Source organism: Moschus berezovskii, chromosome 5 (assembly GCF_049115385.1).
Source record: "Moschus berezovskii isolate FMDL1 chromosome 5, NW_MosBer_1.0, whole genome shotgun sequence".
NCBI lineage: Eukaryota > Metazoa > Chordata > Mammalia > Artiodactyla > Moschidae > Moschus > Moschus berezovskii.
The window spans coordinates 100,979,377-100,998,080 of record NC_142464.1 but is presented as its reverse complement, the minus strand read 5'-3'; the positions used below and the strand labels follow the sequence as shown (position 1 = coordinate 100,998,080).

At 44.2% G+C, this 18,704-nt stretch overlaps 1 protein-coding gene across 3 annotated transcripts in view; it reads right to left on the bottom strand.

Annotated features, from left to right (window-relative positions):
• SHROOM3 (shroom family member 3) overlaps positions 1–18,704 on the bottom strand; it is a 333,657-nt gene that overhangs the window by 49,720 nt on the left and 265,233 nt on the right. For 2 of the 3 annotated variants that reach the window (XM_055434908.2, XM_088836401.1), the window contains exon 3: positions 10,618–10,749. In XM_055434908.2, the coding sequence (XP_055290883.2) occupies positions 10,618–10,749 (132 nt within the window). Of the gene's footprint in view, positions 1–5,550; positions 7,249–10,617; positions 10,750–18,704 lie in introns of those variants that run through there. The other variant, XM_055434910.2, reaches the window with a different exon arrangement.

Here is an 18,704-nt window from a genome sequence, read left to right as displayed (position 1 = left end):
AGTGGCCACAGGACTGGAAAAGGTCAGTTTTCATTAAAATCCTAAAGACAGGCAATGCCAAAGAATGTTCTAACTACTACACAGTTTCCCTCATTTCATATGCTAGCAAGGTAATGCTCAAAATCCTTCAAGTCAGGCTTCAACAGCATGTGAGCCGAGAACTTCCAGAAGTACAAGCTGGATTTCAAAAAAGCAGAGGAACCAGAGATCAAATTGCCAATATTCACTGGACCATAGAAAAAGCAAGATAATTCCAGAAAAATATCTACTTCTGCTTCATTGACTATGCTAAAGTCTTTGACTGTGTGGATCAAAACAAACTGGAAAATTCTTAAAGAGATGGGGATACCAGACCACCTAACCTGCTTCCAGGGAAACCGGTATGCTAGTCAAGAAGCAATTGTTAGAACTAGACATAAAACAATGGACTGGTTCCAAATTAAGAAAGGAGTATGTCAAGGCTGTATATTGTCACCCTGCTTCGGCTTATTTAACTTACATGCAGAGTACATCACGCAAAATGCCAGCCTGGATGAAGCACAAGCTAGAATCAAGATTGCCAGGAGACATATCAATAACCTCAGATACAAAGATGGCAGAAAGAGGAACTTTCTTGATGGAACATCTGTTGATGAAGGTAAAAGAGGAGAGTGAAAAAGTTTGCTTGAAACTTAACATTCAAAAAACTAAGATCATGGAATCTGGTCCCATCACTTCATGGCAAATAGATGGGGAAACGATGGATACAGTGGCAGACTTTATTTTCTTGGGCTCCAAAATCACTGCAGATGGTGATTGCAGCCATGAAATTAAAAGACGATTGTTCCTTGGGAGAAAAGTTACGACAAACCTAGACAGTGTATTCAAAAGCAAAGACATCACTTTGCTGACAAAGGTCTGTCTAGTCAAAGCTATGGTTTTTCCAGTAGTCATGTATGGATGCAAGAGCTGGATCATAAAGAAGGCTGAGCGCTAAAGAATGATGCTTTCAAACTGTGGTGCCGGAGAAGACTGTTGAGAGTCCTTTGGGCTGCAAGGAGACTAACCAGTAAATCCTAAAGGAAATGAATCCTGAATATTCATCGCAAGGACTGATGCTGAAGCTGAAGCTCCAATACTTTGGCCACCTGATGTGAAGAGCCGGCTCACTGGGAAAAAACCCTGATGCTGGGAAAGGCTGAGGACAGGCAAAGAGGGTGACAGAGGGTGAGATGGTTGGACGGCATCGCTGATTCAATGGACATGAATTTGAGCAAACTCTGGGAGACAGTGAAGGACAGGGAAGCCTGGAGTGCTGCAGACCCCTCTTTGGGGGTCACAAAGAGTTGGACACGACTGAGTGACTGAACACCACCACCTCCTTGATGTAGCACAACTGGACCTCAGGGAGGTCACAGATGGCCTCAAGGAGTTTATAATCCTTCTGGGGAGCCTTGAATGGGAGAAAAAAATATTAAACAGCATCACAGTATTACTCATTCGCTCAAAAAATACTTCAGTGCCTACTGAGTGCCAAGTATCATTCTGGGCACTTGACATATTTTTTCTCGTAACCTTTATGATGTCGGACACTTGTGAAGTCTTACTCGTCCTCCCAGCCCTCTCCACCCATTTCTCTTCTCCCTCCAGCTAATCTCTGTGGTTAATTTCTTATCTATCTTTTCCAGTGATTTGTTATGCAAATACAAACAAATAGAAACACATCTCTTTCACTCCCTTCACAATAGGAAAGTTATGTGGTATTCTGCTGCTGCTGCTTTTCAGTTGCTCAGTCATGCCGACTCTTTGCGACCCTATAGGCTGTAGCCCATCAGACTCCTCTGCCATTTCCTACGCCAGTGAATCTTTCACCCCCAGGGATCGAACCTGTGTCTCCAACAGCTCCTGCAATGGCAGGTGGATTCTTTACCACTGAGCCACTGCAATTTGGTAGTTATTGCTAAATTGCTCCTTTTATGCTTTAAAGGGGAGACAAATAACATAAATAATTAAATGTCACTATGCAAGTGATTCTTAGAGGAGATCATATCTTCTTTAGTATAGAAGAATAGATTATTTGTATTTGAACAAAAATGCCTTTTCAAGCATTTCCAGTTTATGGGAAAATGATGTACCTCAAACACAAAACTCATCATCTTCCAAAATGTTTAAGAAAAAAAAAAAAAGATGATAATTGTTCTTTGACAAAGGTATTGCTTTTGAGATATCCTTTAGCTCCTTTCAGCATCTCTCACCTCTAGTTTCTGTGACTACTGGGCTATACTTCAGATTTTTTGGATTCATAGAAAAATCTAACAAGCAAACATTTCCAAGCTTTCATAATTGCCTAACCTCTGTGTCTTTAAAAAGTGGTTCAGTGGGTAGAAAGGTATGCATTAGGTAATATAACCCCATAGCAACACACAGTCCTTTCTGGAAAGAGAAGTTCTTTTTAAATGTCACATCCTGATAATATGCCCTGGGGACTTTTGGCTTTGGCAACTGAATCACAAGTAAGAGTGAAGTCTGACATCTAAGATTTGCATAAAAAGTAAAAGCAAAATCTTTTCTTGTAAGAAGCTTTACCCCATTCTCCCAGCCTTTCACTACTAGTTTATCTCCTCCTCACCCTTCATTTTGAAACATTTTTAAGCTTAAATTTTATTGATGACCACGCAAAACTATTACCATAAAAAAGAGGGGCTAGCCATGGGGGTGGGTGGGTGTTTTTCACTTCGTCACCAATGGGTGATAATGCTGAAATGTCTTTTCTCACTATGCCTTCTTTCTTTTTTCCTCCCCTCAACTCTGACATCTACAGAGAAATCAGAACAGTCAACTCTCCTTCCCACACTTCACAGTCTGCCTATAAGGGACGGCAGAGGTTGACACCAACAGGATCTTTGTTCTGTAATAGCATTCGTCTTTGTTTTTCTTTGCCTTTCAACTACAATATAATAGCATAGAATAAATAGATAAGCATAAGCTCTAACAACAATTTCTTCTTCTCAACTCTCAACTTGGAACTAGACATTTTTTTTTTGGCGGAAGGAAGGAGGGACTGGTTTTTACTCATTTCCCATATCAGACACTCTACAAGTTAAATTTTTTCTTCCCTACTACTCCTTTGTGCCATAGAATACGTTTAAAGGGTACCCTTTACATCAAATACCAACCAAGATACTTCCAAAGCAAGCTAATTAATTTTCATACAGTGCTAAAGTATGAATTAAATTTCATTTGCCAAAACAAGGAAAGAAAGGGTTTTTGGTGTGTGTGAGGTAGAAGAAGTCTTAACTTTTGGGTAGTGATTTTTTTCTAAACACCATTCAATTAAAAAGATAAAAGAAATGCTCCTCCAATCTCCAGCACTAAAGCCATGATTCTCTTTTGGGGTTAAGTGTCCTGCACTGTATTATGTTTTTCTCTTCAGTATACCAGTTTCTCTTCATTAGAGGAAGAGGACACAAATGAGGAATTTAAGGCAATAGTAAAACAAACGAAAGAGCAGAAAGCATTAATTTTAGATAAGAACCTTAATCAACAGTCAAAAGAAGGATCTATAGTTTAAAGTCACACCAGAAAAGAATGTTCATTAAAATTTTCAAATATTATTGAGAGTAGAATGAAAAGAATAATCAAAGTTTTAAGGCAAAGAGGCTGAAAACTTTATGAACACTTGCTCCAGCCCCTCAGTTTCTACTTGCTAACATTTCCATGATAAATTTTACAACAAGGAGGAATTTAATTGCTACCACCATTCACACATAACCTGACACTCTGGGGGAGAAAATAAAACTTGGAAGAATGCTCTCTCTTATTCACCTTTAAGTGAAAGAATGCCAAATAAAACTTGAAAAACCGGCCCTGGATCCTTCTCTCTATATACGTGCTTTATAATCTAAGCAGTTCATTTTCCTTTTTACCTTTTACATGGTACAATAATAAAAATAAATATTCAAGTCACATTGCAGGACAAGACCACAACTGGTGCAGCCACCTGTTCTTTGCCATATCATATTTTCTTTTAGTAGAAGCATCCCAGTGTTCTTGCCTGGAGAATCCCAGGGATGGGGGACCCTGGTGGGCTTCTGTCTATGGGGTCACACAGAGTCGGACACGACTGAAGTGACGCAGCAGCAGCAGCAGCAGCAGCAGAAGCATCCCTGAGGCCAGCACTGGCACAGCCCTGAATAAAATTTTCAAATCAAAGATTGTATAAGGATACAAGCTGAATTTGAATTATTGTGAATAAAGGAAAAGATAGTCAAATATTTAAGCCTTCCATTGTGGTGGACGTCAATGAGGTACACTCAGCAATCTCAATAAACACTTCTTTCATGCAAACTCAAAGGAGAGGACTACACCTTTCCTTTAAAACTGAGACTACACTTGCAGGTTCCTTTTCTTTATACAAATGTTGGCAAAGAGAATAGAGAACTTGGTTACAAGGACATAGATAAGTAGCCGTTCCTTGTGAGAAACAGAAATTATTACTCTGAAATTCCCTGGGGAAATGGGGAAGCAAAACCGCGAAGTTACACAACACAAAGCAATTGCTAACTTGAAAAAGATAAAAGTCACTCTAAATGCATACATCATAAGAAATACAGTGACTGGACATGTCGGAGAGAGAATGACTGAAAATTCCCACACAGGACTATTGATAGTACACAGAATAATCAGAGGTGCTCAAATAATGAGAACTTATATGACAATTTAGAGAAATGGGCTTAAACTTAATATAATATAGCACAACATCGACACCTGTGAAAGGCTTCTCAGCTGAGAATCCTGCAATGCAATCCTGCAATGCAGGATTCTAAATCTAAATCTCACTCTAACATAACCGTGGGCTTACCTTGTGGCAAAGAGAAACATCCTAGATAACAACCCTCTGGCCAACTGCACGTCATACTCAGGAGTGGGATAAAAAGCCATTGCACTCTGCTACTGCTCTTTCTGCTTCTTCTGGGGCTGCCAAGGCTCCTCAGACAGCCTGAACCACCCAGAACTCACTAAGCTTCATGCAAGTAGGAGGGACTCATTTCTAGCCACCTCTGTAAATTGCCAATTAAAACTCAATTCCTGCTCTCTAAGAGGGAAGAAGAGAAACTGACCCTTAGTAACTTCTGAGAAGAACCAGCATCTTAGCAGCACGCAGCTCAGGAATGCCAGAATTCTATTCTGTGGGCAGGAGGAGGAGAGAAGGAAGGAAAACCATCTGCTGATAAAATACATCACACTGTACTCAGGAAGTTTCCTTTTTAATTGATCTTCTCTGCTGAACCCGAGCCTTCCTCCACATCCAAAAATGCCACTGTCTGCAAAAATGCATGTTAATGGTGTTAAGCTTCCCACAGTTTGGGAGACTACTGAAGGAAGTCCTATACCAAACATCCACTGAGGTTTCATGAAACACACTGATGGGGACAGAACTCACTGCCAATGAAAGTACCAGCTGAGCTAAACTTGCTGCCCAAATGAGAAGGAATAAAGAGTCAAAGCCTGAGTTTCTATGGCCCATTCTTCTCAAAAGAGCACCTATCACCATGTATGGTAAGCACTTACTAATTAGATGAGACGGTCATTACAATGATGATGGTGACTGGTGGTGGAGGGTGAGGAGGGGACGAGACGTTTATGGAGAAAGCACTGGCCTGGAAAATCTTGAGTTTTAACCTGGAACACTCTGTCTCTTGAACTAACTCACTGGACTACTCTAGCCTGAGGCTTGACTGAATTTAGGTAAAGTTCTGCCAAGATAAGTTAGATCATAGGATTCCTACTGACAGGTTGGGCAAGAGAATTCGGGATCCAACCAGGAAAAGAATAGGACTAGATCTGTGAGAATATTAAGCCCTGGACTACTAACAGCTTCACCTTCTCTTTAACTTGATGATTTAGCCGGTCCCTATATATACCTGTGGCTTCCCTGGTGGCTCAGAGATTAAAGTGTCTGCCCGGAATGCAGGAGACCCGGGTTCAATCCCTGGGTCGGGAAGATCCCCTGGAAAAGGAAATAGCAACCCATTCCAGTACTCTTGACTGGAGAATCACATGGAGGGAGGAGCCTGGTAGGCTACAGTCCATGGGGTCACAAAGAGTCGGACACGACTGAGCAACGTCACTTACTTATACTTACTTATGTATACCTGGGAGGAGGGAGTTTTTGTTCTTTTTCTTATAAATAAGCAAGAAAATCCTTTCTATTTTCTCCATGAAAAAGGAGCTATATATATCCATGACCCCCTGGACTTGGATTTGGCTCATGACATGATCCCAGCCCTCTTCAATTTCCAAATTGGTGTAGGCTTCCACGCCCTTTCATGAAATAGACTTGCTCACTGCCCACTACTAACCTTCCACCTCAAAACCTGTAGACTCCTAAGATGATAAGCACATCATTTCTGCTCTCTCTAAAGACATCAGCGTTTCACCCCTTACCCTCTTGCCTGGAAAATCCCATGGATGGAGAAGCCTGGTAGGCTGCAGTCCGTGGGGTTGCTAAGGATCGGACACGACTGAGCGACTTCACTTTCCCTTTTCACTTTCACACATTGGAGAAGGAAATGGCAACCCACTCCAGTGTTCTTGCCTGGAGAATCCCAGGGATGGGGGAGCCTGGTGGGCTGCCATCTGTGGGGTCACACAGAGTCGGACACGACTGAAGTGACTTAGCAGCAGCAGCAGCAAGGAGATCAAACCAGTCAATCCTAAAAGCAATCAACCCTGAATATTCATTGGAAGGACTGATACTGAAGCTGAAGCTCCAATACTCTGGCCACTTGATGTGAAGAGCCAACTCACTGGAGAAGACCCTGACGCTGGCAAAGATTGAGGGCAGGAGGAGAAGCGGGTGGCAGAAGGTGAGACGGTTAGATAGCATCGCCGCCTCAATGGACGTGAATTTGAGCAAACTCTGGGAGACAGTGAAGGACAGGGAAGCCCAGTGTGCTGCAGTCCCTGAGGTCACAGAGACTCGGACACGACGGAGTGACTGGACAACAGACCACAGCCAACTTGAAAGAACTCTTAATGGCCAAAGCTGGAACAACTTGAGCAAAAAAATAAATAACCCACAGAATAAAATCATATGAAGGAGTTCTTATTTATACAGATGGTTGAATAAATAAATAAATCGAGGAAAGAGAGAGCTCTTCCTTACAGAAGACATCTAATTAATAAATGTAGAAGGAATGAAGGAAACAGACTCATCTTTAGAACATTACAGTAATAATTGTCACAGGCTATATCCATTGACAGATGCTAAAAATCAGTGGGAGATAGTGTGAGGAGAAACGATCTTTTTGCAGAGCCTCAAAACTACCTCCCCCCTACCCAAGATATGTTGTCAACTGCAAGGAGACGAACAGTAACTTTCCAGTGAAGAAACCTGGTGACTTCACCTTTAACCAGGTGACCAAGGTTAACATCACCAGTAATAACACATATTGACACCACGTAACAATGGAAACGACCCACTAAAAAGGACACATCATCTCTGTGGTATTCTTGCCGAAAATGCTTAACCTCTATCCAACCATGAGATGATACCAGAGAAACCGAAATAGAAAACATTCGACAAAACAACTGGTCCTTACTCTTCAAAAAGTGTCAAGGTCATAAAAGATGAGGAAAGACTGAGGAAGTATCCTGGATTAGAGAAGACTAAGGGACATGACGATTAAACACAGTGTAGGGTCCTGGAATGGAAAGAGGATATTGGGGGGACGGGTGTGTCGGGGGGTGATATCTGACTAAAGTCTATCAGGGGTTACAGTCTGTAGTTAGAAGTACTATACCATCACTAACTCCTCAGTTTTGATATTTACACTGTGGTTTTTAAAGATATTAACATCATGGAACGCTGGGTGATAGGTGGATAGAAAACCTCTGTACTATTTTCACAGCTTTTCTGTGAGTCTAAAATTATTTCAAAATAAAAAGTAAAAAGCAAAACAGGCAGGATTTGAGATCTGAATACATTGGACGAGAACCAGACCAATTTCCAAGTTCGGTCCTATATCAGTAAAACATGGGTTGCAGAGATCTAAGAGCATAGGAAAGAATTATGGCTGGACTCTTGTAGGGGCTTACGATATACCTGTGGAGATAAGATACATACACGTGTAAAATCCTTAGAGGATAAGTAGAGTAAAAATTGCGGCCAATAGGACATGGGCAGGCATGACTTTTTCAAAATGAAAAAGTCTATCTGTTCCCTTAGAGTCTCCCTTCATACAGACCCACCATCATGAGCCAGTTTGGACCATGGAGACCAGGGCAACCCCAGCTTATTTTGAAGATAATCTCTTCATGGTGATAAGCACAGTCTCTGCATGGTTAGGACACCACCTAGATATACATTTAGGTTTGTCTGTTTTATCCAGTTGTTAAGGGTTGTTTTATGAAACACTTCAATTGTCTCAAACTCAAACCCCGGAGTGTGTGACTCCACTGTTCACGTTCTCAGCCCCCATTTAATCTCAGTTCTACCTGCCTTCATCTACCTGTTGAATGGCCCCACAATCACCCGCAAGTGCCCGGTGGCAGAAACTTAGGAGTCACACTCTTTAATCTCTTCTCCCACCCTCACCTGTTCTTGATATGTCTCCTTAAATTCATCTCAAAGTTGGCTCATCTCTCGTCCCATCACCTCTTGCTAAGTTCAAGTCTTGATCATTATCTGCTCAGGCCAGTACAGTAACTTCCTAACTATGACTTTCTGGCCTGAAATCCTTTGGCACTGAGGCTACATTAACCTACACAGCTCATGGAGTCTCGTGAAATAAAAGGCTCTGATCCTCTACATGCTGAAGATCCTAGGAGGCTGAAGGGAACAGAGATAACCTTGGGGCTTCTGTTTCTTTGGGCTGTCCCTGGGGTAACCTTACACCAGCGGCTTCTCTCATAGACAGAAGCCTCTGCACAACTCAGCCTGTCCTCATTTGGTATGTCCAAACTGCTTTTGAATCGTTTTTTCAAACGAAACCTTAAAAAGACATCAGGTACAAATACTGTTTGATTATATAAAATATATTTTATGTACAGTTGCATATTCATAAAATGGGTCCCTGAATAAATCTATGTTTATTTATAATCCGAGCTCACACATCTACATGAAGGAACCGCCCCCAAACTGAAATCAGGATAACTGACAGCAATGATAACTGATAAACTGAGTGCTTATGATGGGCTGGGTACCACTCTAAATGTTTTATGTGCATCAGCACTTTCAATCCTCTCAGCAACTGAATGGAGAAGATGAGTTATTAAACACATTTTACATATTGGAAACAAACCTTAAATAACTTGCCTACAGTTATAATATATAGAGAGATATATTTTTTATTGCTTATGGTTGCTTTACAATGTTGTGTTAGTTTCTGCTGTAGAGCAAAGTGAATCAGCTATACACATACGTATATCCCCTCTTTTTTGGATTTCCTTCCCATTTAGGTCACCAGAGAGCACTGAGTATAGCTCCTCATGTAGGTTCTCAAGAGTTATCTATTTTATACACGTGTGCGTGCGTGCAAAGTCACTTCAGTTGTGTCTGATTCTTTGTGACCCTATGGACTGTAGCCTACCAGGCTCCTCTGTCAATTGGGATTCTCCAGGCAAGAATACTGGAGTGGATTGCCATGCCCTCCTCCAGGGGATCTTCCCGATGTCTCCTTCGTTGACAGGCAGGTTCTTTACCCCTAGGCACCACCTGGGAAGCCCCATCTCCCAATCCATCCCATCCCATCCTCTTTGCCCCTGCATTATATATTAAATGGCAGAATTAAGATGTGAATTCTAGGTAGACTGATTCCATGGACCCCATCTTACTATATTATACTGCCTTTCATGCTGACACACAGACTTATATGACAGTGATGAAAAGGATGATAAGAATGAGAACATCATCAATATACCAGCACCTAATATTTACTTCACCCGACAATGAGTAGGCTCTGTGCTAAGTGCTTTGAAGACCTCATCTCCTTGAATCCCCACAACTGTCCTATGAAGTAGGCTGTTATGCTAATTGCTGAGTGGAGAGGCTGTGAGCTCAAACTGTCCAAATTTGAACCCACCACCTCCTAACTAGTTGCCTTTACACTAGTGCAAACCTCACAGCACTGGGGTGAGAATCTGATGAGGTACGCAAAACCCTAGACACAGGAAGCACAGATAAGTAGTTACAAATTTTCATTAAGTCAACTTTGTAATCTCAGGACATTTCTCAATTAGAGATGAGAAATTTTCAATGAGTATCAGCTCAAAGACGAATCCATCTTGTTGTACAATGTAACACATGAGTCATTTCCAAAGTGTAGGACGTTGGTACATCTCTTTGAGTGTTTTTAATTACAGTTTTAAAAACGGCTGTGAATGTATTTTTTTAAAAGATACTTGCATCAAATGATTTGAGGGACCCCTCAGATTACCTGCCAGGAACCTGATGCTTCTTCAGAACCTAGTTTGGAAACTCATCAGGATGGTTATCCTTCTGAATTCCGAGCTTCGGCCTGACCTCCTCACCTCTCTCACTCATCTGTATTCGTGACCAGCCTTGGCCCTCATCCCCTCTTCCCGCAGCCAAGTCCCTCTTCCAGACCACTCAACAAGGTCCTCCATGCCTCTTACCTGTGCTTCAGCCGAGGTTTAACCCCTCCTGACCATGCTACTTTTCTGTGTTGGGGGTCAGAGGTGAGGTGCTCTGGGCCGAACGAGTCAGAGGTGCCAGTGTCTGCAGGGCCCGGGTCTGCACACGCATCTCTGTTGAAAAGAGGAAAACAAGAAGTTGAGCGTGGTGGTGTTCATGGGTAGGGTGGATAAATGAATCCAATACGGACACGGTATAAGAATTCACAGTGGAGCTGGCTTAGAGCAACACAGCTTAGTGCAGAGGTCTAAGCCTGCACCCACCCAGGGACTCTGTACTGGTGGGGGTTGTCACCCTCTCCTATCTGTGTTTCTACAATAAGCAGTAAGGTGTACTTCCCAACCTCAGAATTCCAGATTTTTCCAACCCATCGGGGAAAAAGACGCATTGACCATTATGAAGAAGAAGCCGCCTATAATTCAGGATCTGTTAGTGAATAAGTGAAAAACTGAACTCACTGAAGGAGGTGGTTTCCTGAGACAAGTTTCTGCTGCCTCCCGACCGAGGGTAGCTGGAAGGAGAGCAACTCCCAGAGCACCAGCCAACGCTTGAGCCCGAGCTATTTCAGATTGTTTAGATTCCACTGCACTGGAGGCAAGCCTTTTGTGTGTCCATTTAAATCCACCCTCCCGCTCCCAGTCCCTAACACCATTTCCCTAATGCTTTTCCTCCATACACCCAGGGAGCCAAAGAAAAATGTTAAGCCCTGAGTGGCCAGTGCCTTCCCCATGGGAACAGATGCGCTTCTTCTCCTGTGGAGAGTCTTGGCTTCTTAATTTCCAAACACCCTGTCTGCACCTTCAAGGTCTGCTCTTGATCAGACTGAGTCTGTCCCCTGCATCAGACTCTGAGGCAGGTTTGTCACAATGGGTACCAGTGATCTGCTTTCATGTCTCTTTGATAGCTGACCGGTAGCCCCCGCACCACATCCTATAAGCAGGAATCTGAAGAAGGTACAAATGCCTGTGGTTTCTCCTCTGCACAGTCTTGGGTGAGAAGTGGTGGGAATAGGCATGGTATTGATTTCTATTTCAGGACAGGGAGGGAGATGATCAGGCAGTCAGCAGGGAGTTTCCACTTATAAGCTTTTGTCTAGTTTTATCTCAGTGTAATCGCCTCCTTTGTTACCTTACTTTTCTCAATGATTTGAGCATGCCTGACTTGGAATATATTCAGTATTCCCCTACACCAGAAGTCTGAAGGCCTGGTTGAAGTTCTGTCACTTGTGAGCTGAATGACATCAGGCAAGTAAATGGTGAGCCCCAGGCTCCTCATGGGGAACCTGAGAATATGGCAGAACCCACAGTGTAGGAGCCTGGCGCTGGAGTCTGAGTCAAGTCCTGGCCCCAGCCACTGAGCAAACTGTGACCCTGTCCTCTCTGTACCTCTGTTCTCGCATCTCTGAAATAGGTGCAAAGGAACAATGGCTTTCATAGCATTGTTGAGAAGTGCCGTGTTAGTTGCTCAGTCATGTCGGACTCTGCAAGCCTATGGACTGTAGCTCCATCCACGAGATTCTCCAGGTAAGAATACTGGAGTGGGTTGCCATGACCTCCTCCATGGAATCTTCCAGACCCAGGATCGAACCTGGGTCTCCCACATTGCAGGTAGATTCTTTACCATCTGAGCTACCCAGAGAGGCCAAATTCAGGTAAAGCACGTAGAATAATAATAATGTCTGTACCTATTCAGCACTCAGCAAATCAGCTCCTATAATTATATGTATCCTGCAGAGTTGCTATCAAGCTTCTAGATAATGTCTGTTAACTGTCCCCACATACTGTCTACACATGGGGTATCTGCTTAATTAATGAATCATTTTCATTATTGTCTGCAACCTTCATTTTAGAACTCCTTTCAGCCAAGGTCGTTATGTAAAACAGACACAACTAAAAGACCCAATTTATGCTGGAAATAACAGCAAAAGGAGCCTTGTCCGGAGTTAGCATGTCAGAGCTTTTTGCAGAATTCATCATGTGTTCTCTAATTAGGATTTCTCCTACAGCCCTAAGCCACAAAAAAAGCTCTGACGTTCTAACTCCGGACAAGGCTCTTTTTGCCCCAATGGCCATCTGGTTTAAGCTGAGGTGTAAAGTAGACTCAAAGGCATCTTATCAAATCCATGAATGTAAAGATGACACAGCACATCCACAGACACCCATTGGTAGAATCCATTTCGACAGCAAGCTTGCCTTTCTGGCTCTAATCTAGACCCTGCTGCTGTCCATGACAGAAAACAAGACAGACCAGGCCTAAGCTTTCACAAAACCTTTGTGGCATTTAATAACTTCCTCATTTTTGGGCCTAAACCACAGCTGTTGGCCCTGCCCTCTCTGCACAGTGGCTGAGCCTTTTTCTCTCTCCTTAGCCCCTACCCCTCTCTGGGAAGCACCAAGGGATGGAAGGTCCAAGGTGCAGGCTGTCTGGAGTGAAGGGCTGGCAGGGAGAGCAGGCAAATAGGAAAGAGATGGAAGCAAGAAGAACAGGAGGCTGTTTCATCTTTTTAAGGATTTTTCACGCAGGATTCTTTTCACGCCTAGCAGAGATCAGCACCCCAGCAATGACCTCTGGGGGACCAGGCTGAGGTTAACAACCGGGTGTGAGGGCTCAGAAAACCTGGGTTGCGTGCTGCTGACAGTGGCACCCTGCCGATCTTCACCTCCCCCCACCCTGGGTGGGCTGGCTATGAGGCTCCCGTGTGGGCTGTCTGGACGCTTGACACCAAGGAGGAAGCAAGGCTGAAAGGAAGGCAGGGAGGATGGCCAGCACCCAGAACACACCTTCTCTGCCTTAAACTCTTTCTGGAATAATCGGGACAACAAATAAACACTTTTAAACTCACATGCTCTAGTGAAAAGAAATTGCATAGTGAATCTTGCTGGCCAAACTGGTGAGATGTTTTTGAGGGTTGTTTTTAATATTGTTTCTTACTACTGTCCAGTCTCAATACCACAAACTATGAACAGAAATCAGAGCTGACTTGAAAGATTTACCAGGGGCTAAAAACAAAATGATTGTGATGCACTAGCCCAGTGTCATCTTTCTTCGCCAGATAAGATACAAGAAATCCAGGCCAACCACCTACATATTTCTACTTCCTATGATAAGTGCATTCATATTCCCAGCCCCCACTGTTCATACATGAATGTGAGAACTGGACCATAAAGAAGACTGAGCGCCAAAGAATTGATGCTTCCAAACCGTGGTACTGGAGAAGACTCTTGAGTTCCTTGGACAGCAAGGAGATCAAACTGGTCAATCCTAAAGGAAATCAACCCTGAATAAGGACTGAAGCTGAAGCTCCAATACTTTGGGCCACCTGATGAGAAGAGCCTACTCATGAGAAAAGACCCTCATGCTGGGCAAGACTGAGGGCATGAGGAGAAGGGGACGACAGGAGGATGAGATGGTTGGATGGCATCACTGACTCAATGGACTCAAAGAGTTTGAGTGAACGCTGGGAGATGATTAAGGACAAGGAAGCCTGTTGTGATGCAGTCCATGGGGTCACAAAGAGTCGAACACGACTTAGCCACTAAATAACAGCACAGTTCATAATTTATGAATATATGAAGTAAAGTTGCTCAGTCGTGTCCGACTGCAACCCCATGGACTGTAGCCTACCAGGCTCCTCAATCCATGGAATTTTCCAGGCAAGAGTACTGGAGTGAGTTGCCATTTCCTTCTTCAGGGGATCTTCTCAACCCAGGGATTGAACCCAGGTGTCCCGAATTGCAAGCAGACGCTTTACCATCTGAGCCATATACTAACTGCTTTACTATTTGGTATTTTCATGGAGTCCTTAACTGCTTTCTGAACTGTGCTTCAGCCAATACTGAAGAAGCAGTTCCAGACTGCCCTGTTCCTGCAGCTCTCTTGAACGCCAAGGGGAGGTGTCTGGGGAGGGTCTCTCCAGAGCCCTTTAGCTCCTGATTTCCCATAAGGATGGGCAGAGGGGGCTCCACTCTCCTTAGCGTGGGCTGTTACAGCCTCAGGAAGAGCTCAGTGCTGACAGTCAGCAGTTTTCTTCTTTTGGTTGTGTTTTGCCTGGGGAAGCTTCCTAGCCAGCCACATGCACTCCAGTGCCCCTCCAACCCAGGGGCCAGCGCCACCTTTAAAAAGAAAACTAAATGGATTATGTCATCTCTAATAATAAAACTTGGGTAGCTTCCGCATGCACTCTGGAGAAAATCCAAGTTCCTGAGCTTGACTGTGAGGCCTGAGTGACCTGGTTCCTGCCCACCCTTTAACATCTCCTCTCTCGCTTGCCCAGTCCTCGGTGGTCTGCCCTGAGCGCCCCAAGCCTGCCAAGCTCTCCACTTCACACATGCAGTTCCCTTCGCCTGGAACAGTCTTTCTCCTGATTCTCCGCTTGACCGGCTCGTCCTCAGCATTTCGGTCCAGGGAGCACACCGCCTCCTCAGAGACCATTTCATCTGCCTCATACAGTCTCTGCCCAGCACCTGGTCTTCCCGTCATTGCACCTGTGGCGGCAGGTAAATGTTTATTTGCACACGGATTGCACTGGACAGAAAGTGCAGCCAACTCAGGGTCCACAGCTGGCTTTTCTTCAGTTTTGCACTTTTAAACGACTACATACCCAGGGCCTCAGTGAGGGGCTCGTGATAGGCACACAAGACAGATTTATAGATGCAATCACAGTTGACTGTAAAGGGAAGAATGTATTTAGACTGAACCTTTTGGGTCACTGTCCCTTCATTCTTCCCTCCTCTTGGGGCTTCCCTTGTGGCTCAGCTGGTAAAGAATCCGCCTGCAATGCCGGAGACCTGGGTTTGATCCCTGGGTTGGGAAGATCTCCTGGAGAAGAGATAGGCTACCCACTCCAGTATTCTTGGACTTCCTTGGTGGCTCAGATGGTAGAGAATCTGCCTACAACACAGGAGACCCAGGTTCAGTCCCTGGATGAGGAAGATCCCCTGGAGGAGAGCATGGCAACCCACTCCACTATTCTGGCCTGGAGAATTCCATGGACAGAGGAGCCTGGTGGGCTGCAGTCCACGGGGTTGCAAGAGTCAGACACGACTGAGCGACTAAGCACAGCACAGCAAAGGGCACACTTACAGTGGAATGCACGGGATAGGATACAGGCCTGAGGGAACAGAGTGAACTTCTTAGATGGTAAGTAATAATTGAAAAAGCAAGCAAAGTCAAAGTCTCTCAGTCGTGTCCAACTCTTTGCAACCCCATGAACCATACAGTCCATGGAATTCTCCAGGCCAGAATACTGGAGTGAGCAGTCTATCACTTCTTCAGGGCATCTTCCTGACCCAGGAATCGAACTGGGCTCTCCTGCACTGCAGGTGGATTCTTTACCAGCTGAGCTACCCAGGCATACCTTTTATTTGTCCTCAAAAAAACCTCTTCCTTCTGTTCACCCACCTTGGTTTGGCAGTATGGTTATTACAGGAGGCCACGCATAATAACCCTTCAGCCGTGCATAGAGGTGCTTTGTAGGTCTCGGCCCTGTGTCTACTTGTTCCTCCTGTGCCTCTTGTTGACGCTTTTTCTCACTTGATTTCCCCTGAAACCTTCCAAATGGAACAAGTGTACAACTTACAACACTAACATTCAGCATATTTCTGACTCTTTCTGCAACCATAAGCCTAACTGTCTCCAGATCTTAAGCTAGTGACCTCGATGCCAACCTTGCACAAAGACTGGAGAAGGGTGGGTAGGGGAAAAAGCCAAATGATTAGCCAGATCTTTTAACCTACCTATTAAATACTTAATCTGCTCCAAATTTACTTTTGACTGCAATGCTACCACCTCCAGGGCCCTATGACTAGTCCAGGGCAAGTGCATAAGAAAACCAAGGACCCTCATGCAAGGGCTTATATTAAACTGGTGACATCTTTACCACTGGAGCATACTGCCCTAGCCACAAACACTCAAGAGTGTGACCTTAAATCAACACAGTAAGTGGCAGGCTGCATAACCTGTATGAACAATGTGGATTCCGCAGCCAGCTGCTTGGGTTCCTATTCTGGCTCTGTCACCTAGCAGGTGTCTGACTTTGGGCAGGTCACTCAGCCTCTTGCGCCTCAGTATCCTCCCCTATAAATATTATAATACCCATATCAAAGGGTAGTTGTGAGGCTTGAATATGTGTAACACACTTAGAACAGTGCCTGGCAGTGTTTCCTTCTTACCAATGGCAAGGAAATTTACATTTCTTGGACACATGGTGTACACCAGATACTGTGCTTTAATAGGTTATTAATCTTATCATTTGAGACAGCAATGATCCTCATATAGATGAGAAAGCAAAAAGAAATAAGACAAGTAGAAAGTAGTCTGGCCAGAGACCACACCACCCCTCACGCAATGCCTGAGGGTCCCAAGACTGTGCATGCTTTTCTCTTAGGCATCAGCCACATGCCAATCCACATGACCATTTCTGCCACATGACCCTTTTGCCATTCATATATGACAGAAAGCAATGAATGAAGACAAAATACCAGTAAAAGTATCAAAATGTTACTACTGGGTGATAGGATTAAGAGTGATATTTTTCTTCCCCTTTTTCAGTATCTTGAAAATTGTTTACAATTAACATTTATGATTGTAGCTATCAGAAAAAGTAAAATCAGCCTTAACTTTTTTTTCCTCACAAGAATGAATCTCAGTCTAATTTTTCCATATTTTTAAAGGAAAATCTTTGTTGGGAAATGGCAGTGGATGTACTACTCTGGGAGTAAGTTTGGGCAAAAGACTTCATGCCACTATTCCATCTGAGCCCTAGGACCTTATCTGTAAAAAGAAGACAGAGTATTATCTGCCTGGTGACACGGCTGTGGGATCTGGTAAGCCTGGCACGTGATAACCACCATAAGAAGGGAGCTATTATCATTTGATCCAAGTGGCCTACATGAGAGAGAGGAGTACGGGAAGGTACCCAAGGGGTGTGACAGGATGCAGGTATAACGATCGGCTCTTTCATTCCTTCAAGAGGGCAACTGCAAATGTCCAAAGCATTTGGTGAGAGATATAAATGTTTAAAGTCACAGTTCTTGCATATAAGAGCAGGAAATAAAAGGCATTACCTGGGCCCCCTAGGAACAGACTGGGGCAGAAAGCCCAGCAACCAGCGTGAAAGAAATGGTTTCTGGAGTATCAAGGCTGACAGCATCAGCCTGAGGATTCTTCTACAAGCCTCGTTTCAGCAGAGGGAGCTTCAGGCACTGAGCAGGGATGGGACTCAGCGAATGTGTCTGCATGGCTGTTTTCAAAACACAATGAGGTTGGGCCCAGGTCTTTTTAGCCCCTGGAGTCCTCTAACCTCAGGCTCTAGGGAGTGAGACCCCCTATCCTCCTGCAAGTGGGAGGGGGTGATGGACCCTGGCTCTGGAAGGGAGGGGACTGCAGTCTGTAGGAGGTGGGGTTTCTTTCAACCATGCATGCTCAGCAGCTCGGTCGTGTCCAATTCTGTGACCCCATGGACTGTAGCCACCAGGCTCCTCTGTCCATGGGATTCTCCAGGCAAGAATACTGGAGTGGATGGCCATTTCTTCCTTCAGGGGATCTTCCTGACCCAGGGATCAAACCCAGGTCTCCTGCATTGGCAGGCAGATTCTTTACCACTGAGCCATCAAGGAAGCCCTTCTCTCTTCCATCTACATGCAAATAAGTTGCTCCTGTCCTAGACCTGCCTGGAGAAAAGGGATGGACATGCAACATATAAATGGAGGTGGTCATTCATCGCAAGAAAATAGGTCCCTGGCTAAATTTGGCAACAGCTGAGGGATCTTAGCAAAATGGAACTCACCCCCTTGTTTGTGGGGGAGGCCTAATCCTTACTTTGCCCAAGAGGATTATTGGGTCTTAGAAAGAAGCTCACATGCACTTTTTTTAAGCTCGTGCCAACTGCATTTGTGTCCACAATATCCAAGATTCGTTCTGCTTTTTGGGGTAGATAATAGACAGTCCATGCTATTTACATCCCTCCAAATCTCAAACCTAAATGTTTCCAACCTCTGCTATCCCCCAAAGTGGGACTCTGTCTCCCAAGCTTTGCCCCAGCTGTTGTTTTATGTTCTTTGGAAGTACA